The sequence below is a fragment of the Ostrinia furnacalis genome, unplaced genomic scaffold (genome assembly GCF_004193835.3).
Source record: "Ostrinia furnacalis isolate ACB-3 unplaced genomic scaffold, ASM419383v2 OfSCF0780, whole genome shotgun sequence".
NCBI lineage: Eukaryota > Metazoa > Arthropoda > Insecta > Lepidoptera > Crambidae > Ostrinia > Ostrinia furnacalis.
In genome coordinates, this window is record NW_021131019.1 from 1,840,296 (window position 1) to 1,847,205 (window position 6,910).

General features: G+C 40.3%; 1 protein-coding gene across 1 annotated transcript in view; it reads right to left on the reverse strand.

Moving 5' to 3' along the window:
* Positions 1-6,626, reverse strand: part of rsh (Rap GTPase activating protein radish) — a 78,340-nt gene extending 71,714 nt beyond the window's left edge. The window contains exons 1-2 of the mRNA XM_028300759.1: positions 6,419-6,626; positions 4,942-6,342 (exon numbers count right to left, since the gene is read on the reverse strand). Of these exons, the coding sequence (XP_028156560.1) occupies positions 4,942-6,342; positions 6,419-6,626 (1,609 nt within the window). The remainder of the gene's footprint in view (positions 1-4,941; positions 6,343-6,418) is intronic.
* Positions 6,627-6,910: the final 284 nt, after the last annotated feature.

Below are 6,910 nucleotides of genomic sequence, written 5' to 3' on the forward strand. Positions count from 1 at the left end.
CTCCGCTAAAAGTTATTTATCACGCATAAATAATCATAAATGTTATAGTTTTCTAAATTATTTTTTTAAGTATCTCTTCTGTAAAATAAACTCCATCACGTACGGAATGCTATTAAATATTTTACGAAAATTGACAGCTATAATAAAGGTTTCCAATACATATTTTATTAACGGTCAAAGTTTAGGTATCTCCGTCAAAATGCCAAACGAATAAAACTCGTTCGTTATTTTTCTTTGGAATGTTAATAATTTCTGTTCGAGATAAATGTCGCCAAGTTTCTTAAATATTTACTTGGACTCGATGTCGAGACTTGTTTCCACCTACTGTTTAACGAAGTCTTCTTATCTCATTTCGAATTTCAATATTCAAAGTTTGCCGTATAAATAATGATAATAATGGGGCGACATTATAAATCAAAGTCTTTAAAACAGTTAGGGAGTTAAACTTTAAATGCCATAAAATCACCAATTCAAAGTCTTGGTACTTATTGTAAGTAGTAAAACATAATATTGCTCTGAACACAGAAATATTGGAGGAAAGCAATAGAAAACTCAAATAATTAATGTAGTCGTAGGAGACCCACTAAAGTGGTAGTAAATGCGTATTTTCATCATTTTTATAGCCAGGGGAGTATACTTCCTGCGATAATATTAATGTAAGGGCCTTGGAAACAATATTGGTACAATCTTCCTCGCTTTTATCGTCATCGTCAGCTATATGGGAGGTATAATTGAATGACGCAACGACGGCTGTTACGCCCGAGGCATACAAGTGACTTACAGGTTTAGTTGCGTAATAAGGTGTTTTGTTTTATAGTTAATAGAGTACAGATTGTTATGGCATTGTTAACTGCATTTGTTTTAAAAGGTTTTGTTTTTGAACGGAATCAGACATTTAGAGCTGTTTCTATTGGTAAAACACGAAATCTTAGAAACATTTGATAAACCCCAAAATTGTTTTTCATTAAGTATTATGAAAACGCAATTTCTTTTTATTGCCGGGTCTTCCTTAAGTTTACAGTGTTAATTCTTCTTTATTACACAGTTTCGTTGTATATAGCGCAGTTTTCTTTCTGTTTGTGCAATTTAAATTTCCAGTTACAAAGTTAATAAGTTTTTATGTTTGCACTCAACTAAAAGAACAATTAAAATCTTCTTACTTTTCCTGTTGGAAAGTCACGACTTCTCTAATTTTCCCGTTTCAATTATTATCAATCTTCTCAATTTTCTGAATAGGAGACATTGCTAATTGTTGTGAAAACATCTGTCTGAATTGATGATACCAAAAATCATCATGAACCATTCAATTTCCATAAATTAAATTATCTAATGCATACACATTGTTTTACGGGGGTAGTAAAAGGGTAACATCCCTTCCTTCGTCATCTGCCTTTCTGATAAGAAGAAATAATAATTCAGTTCTGCTGACGAAGATGATAAAAAAGCTCTATGCATGACCACGAAGTGCTTTATAGGCCGTACGGCTACCAGTCTGTTATAGCACGGGTTTTCCCCCAGTGAGGTACACTAATGCTTCAGAGGATACGATAGTCGTAAAAGAGAGAACTGCACAGCATAGTTATGGCGTATCTCCCGAGAGCAGTTTTACGAGGCCCCAGAATGCCCTGGCTGTAACGTACTTTGTACTTTTAAGTGCTGCGAGACACTTTATATATCTCCACGCGTATCTTTTGATTGCTTGTTGGACTTAAATTAAGGATTTACAAACTATATACACGTGTTAAGAGCCCATCTACAGTACTAATTACCTAATTCTCCACACTATATTTAACAGAGATGGTGCTACCATTGCAGCAGTTGGAAGATCCACAATGTCAGGGGACCCATTGGGACTGATGATCATGATTGACATTTAAGAAGTTTGTGATTGGCTTGAATCATACTTGAATGAAGACGTTTACTTCTCATTGCTTAATGTAAAAGTTCTATTCAGATTCTATTTAATCATGAATACATTTCATTATTAATGCTGATAGTTATCTTATGCAATAATTCATTAAGCTTCAGGTAAAAAAGGTATATTAAGCTTACACCAATGAAATTATCCGAATTATTTTCCGAACATATCTGAAATTCCACGGAAGAATTTTACGTAATTCACCAAATTATTTTACTGAAAAGTGGATGTATTTAATGAGAAATGTTTCTTTATTATGTTTTAAATTCTCAGTTGTACTATTATGTAAGTTATGTGTTAAATAAATTACTCGTACATTAAATGGTATTTGAGTTAAGTTCTTTCTTCTTTAAATAGGTGAAGGTCTTAGCCTTGCGGAAAGATTTAATCAGATGATAGTGTTATATTGACTGTTGGAACGGCCGTGTAAAAACTACTGAAACGGTCAAGCGCGAATCTTATCGTATGCAAAGTGTTCCGTAAATTTTATCGCGTGACTATATTTGATAGTTAATTTATATACAGTCAGCATACCTATATAATGCTGTCGTATTCCTTAGACAGCAATTTGGGACGTAAGATTATTTAACATAGGTTAGCTTGTAGAGCTTCTATTGACTCTATATTCCTTGCTAAAATCACAATAACAATGGAAAGTCATGCACTGATACCTCGTTTAGCCACCTGAACTAATAACAGTTTTCTTTACCACCATTATTGTAATAGCATTAAAAGTAACTGCTTTGTTTTTGACAATATTTACAAATAAATCATTTGAACTGTTTCAGTAGTAGGCAGTAGAGACTACACTAAAGTATTTGTAAACAATCTTTATTAATCAAAAAGCTAAGATGAAAGCTTAGTGATGTATGAATGCAAAACATGAACAAGTAAAGCGCTTTCAAATTATACCAAACACGGCATATTATTTATCTTAACTTTATTTTTTTACTCTATATGTTTTGTCCGCTAGAGGGCGCCACATTAGATTTTGTGAAACCCCATATAGCCTATAACCAGCGGACAATTAAGACGCTTCTAATGATATGTCATTTGTCGAATTTCGATAAGTAGTTTTGAAGTTACGAGGGAACCGATGAACATACATATTACATACATAGCCTGTCAAAATCATAACCCTCCTTTTGCTTTGCCGTAGTCGGGTAAAACGGGTTTCATTTCCACACTCTTTCCACCTGCAAGGTAGGATCAGATCGCTAACGAACGTCAGTAATACGGATTGGAAAATAGAGAACTTTTATTTGACTAACTGGTTCGTACCTACTAGCTGGATAGTGTTGTCGAAAGTGGGTCATTCATTATTTCGAGTAAGTTAATCAAAACCAATCAAAAAATTTCTGTTACCAATTAATTAATAGACTTTTAGCTTTTTGTATATCTTTAACTAACGTTTCAGCTTGTTCTATAACATCGTTCTTGTATAAAATTTGGTTTAATAACTTCTAGTCGATCTTATTGACTTCAAAGAAATGGGCCCAGGCACATAAAATTGTTAATAAAGGCTTATTAATTAGAGCGGAATAGCGTGCGAAGAGAACATAATCATTATTAGATATTTTGCTGTTAGGCAACTATTTAACTACTTCTAATTATATTAACGCATATGTACGTTGAATTAGAAATTAAGGCTTTAGTCTTTTCAGTCAACATTTATTAGATTTCACGTTTTAAAACTTACCATAACGACGCGGGTTCTTCTAAAACTATACACTTTACAATAATATCAAAAATTTTAGTAAAAAGTTATTGGTGTTTCTCAAAATTAAATCTATTGTCTAAATATAATCACACTAATGTTCAACTCTTGGTGTTTTGTTTTGTTAATTTATTAGGCAACAAAACTACATAGGTTATGTGCAACGTTCACGTAAATATTTATTGTTCCTTCACACTTTACTTTCGTCCGTTCAAAAGATTTTGATAAAATTCTTCATAAATACACACTTCACATTAAATATTGTTTATCATAAAAATATATTGTTCTGTTATACAATGCGAGAACTACAAATAATTTGGACAACACAATAAATACTGGCTCTATCAAACTTCACGGCATACATTGCTTTGGGATTAGAATTCGTTGTGGCTGTACGTTGGACTATTTGCGCGATTTTCCGCGGATTTTGCGATTTTATAAATGGTTTAGGTTATTCGTTGTGTACGGCACGTCACTTTCGTTCTAGTAAACATGGCAGCGATCGCAACAGATGACAGGGCGCGGGCGGGCGAGCCTGCGCCGGACGACTCCGTTCATCTCATCTCGCGGTCTGTACGAAATACGAATGCTCGGCGAAAAGTGGCTGGCTCAGGCCCCGGCCGACGACGGCGCCACTGAACATTCTCTCTCCTGTGCCTCGGTAAAGAAGCATCTGACTCACGAGCCCTCTCCCTCCAGTCGGTAAAGCAGCTCAGGCGAGAGCGAGATGCCAAATCTTGGCGTAAATCGATTGGCTGCTCAAAAGGGGCGGGGGCCGAGCACGTGGCTGTATCTGTTGTCACCGTGAGTAGTGGCCGTGTAGTGGATGAGTTTATTGTTGTTAATGCGTTTCACGTACCGCGAAAGCTCTCCGTGTATTTAGCGGAAAGTTCCAAGTCGCCGTCAACTTTAGATAGCATCGATATTGGCGCAAGCGATTGCAGGGAAAGGACACTTTAATGCATTTGCCCCATTCCCGCGCTGCTCTGACTCGCAAACTTTTTAGTATGTTACAGCGAAATGTTATTGGGAAGAGTTATGAAGTTCAAAATGTATACTGAGTTTATAATGTTTGGTGCTGGAGTTAGGGACAAGTTTGGTTTCAGCTGTTCTGAAACTCGTATCTTATTTGATATAGGTAATGTACCTACTTGTTCAGAATAAATGAACATTACTCGCTTGAATTCTTTAGATAGATTTTTACACTTTAGATAGATTTAAGAAAAATATCATGACTAAAATATTGCTTACAACAAATAACTCAAACTCTACTTTTTCTCAAAGAAAATGAAAAAGTTTTACTTACCAGTTTGAGTGCTGGAGTCGAAAAATGTACTTGTTGTCTCCACTGTCATTGTACCAATGGTGCCGTCCAAAATCTGCGTTGAAGAATCGCGCCTTCCCCGAGCGCGCATGCAAGCGTCGTCGCTTTGCGAGCTCTGTCGCCTGAAATTGCGGCAGCGGATCATTTCCTCCGTAGTAGACTGCCGGCGGAAACCTCGTGCTATTAATATTTCTTCTGTAGTAGATTGTCGCCGGATTATTGTCCTCTCTGGAGGCCGCGCACACGGGCTAGGGTCGCGGCTCGAACATGAACTAGACTCCGGGCTGCGGGCTCTACCTACTCTGGCGCATGATGCTTGGCGTCTCAAGCGACCGCGACGACGAGCTGCTGAAGGACTCAATTCACCACCTCCAGCTCTATCAGGGCTCAATTGCGAGCGGTCGCGTCTCGGACGAGCAGCTGAATCCGGGCTCAAAGAATCTCTCCTAGCTCTCCCTTCATCATCGGGCCCCAATGATGGCCCTGAATCACGGCGACGCGGGCCAGGTGGCCCATTTGGATCATCAAATGCTGTAGCTTGACGTTGTAACCTTCCCAGTCTCCGTTCCGGACTAGCGGCTGCTCGCGAATCTCGTCTCGCGCGTCCACATTGAGTTGTGGAATCACGTCTTCCTCCGAGACTTGGTGGTGTCCGACCACTAGGTGTAACTTGAACTTGCGTGGTAGTCGTAGTAGCTTGTGTAGCTTGAGTAGACTGTGAAGTCTGTGTCGCACTAGGTATTGTGGGTGACGTAGGAGATGGGGTGACTGCGGATGTTATTATAGTCGGCATGGTCATAGTAGGTTGACACTCTCCATCCGAACGACTCGGTTCGTGAATAGCTACTACGGTTACACACGGTGGCTGAGTAGACGGCCCAGGATCAGACGAGGCATCTACGAATGAAGGGGGAGCTGGTGTAGGTGGTGAAGCTCGTCGTTTTCTGTGCGTCGCTACTATTCGCGGCGGCTGCGCTACGGAATCACGTCGATGACGATGACCACCATCAACTGAGTCGCGTCGCTCTTTATTATCATCACCGGAGCCACGCCTCTTTATGCGTCGTTCTCGGGAAGGCATGATTGTGGTGGAGTCTTTACGGTCCCAGTAGTTTGGGAACTCTGCGCGGAAATCTTGGGGAGCAGCTTTGGAATCTCTGCGCTTTGAGGCCATGGATTTTATTCCAGAGTCTGCAGAGGAGTCGCGCCTGCGTCGGGGTGGCGGCTCGTGTCGCGCCCAGGGTAAGGATCGGGCGAGATCTGCTAAGGTCTCTCGTCGGGAGAGCGGGGCTCGCTGGCGTCGTGGCGCGCTGCCACCTCCGCCCCACTCGCGGAGGATGTCTGTCAGCTGAGCTAGTGACGACCGGCGGCGACGAGGTCCACCTAAGATTATAATCAGCTATAGTAACATCAAAAAAATATCACGAATTTGCTTTCGAAAAGTTGTAAGAAAACTTACCACGGGGCTGGTCTGAAACGTCGGGCTCTGGCGGCGACAGGCAAGAGACCTGCGCAGCCGAGTCCCTCCTGCTGCCAAGCCTCTGCCGCAAGGTGTTCTCCTCGAGGGTCGAGCGCGTCAGCTCGTCCCAGCCGTTGCCTCCCGCCCACACCAGTCCCACTTGGTGAGACAGTATCGGTAGATTGCAAACGAAACATATTGCGGTCATTGTCCTGTGGAAATAATATGTCATGTTAATATTCAATGATCATTTAAGTTCATAGTTTCTTAATGGCTAGTTAATGGGTTATGGTTGTAATAAACTTGATGGCGGCTGTTGGTTATTACTCTGATGGATGTGTCACTTTTTTAAAACTCACGCTTTGTTGTTTTGAAAATGCGTCGCGAGATACATGTCGGCAGTTCACGGTTCCGGAGGCTCAGTGAATAACCGTGAAGCCGTATCGCACAAGGGCACTAGCTCGCATCGCCGATCTGATAACCGAACTACCG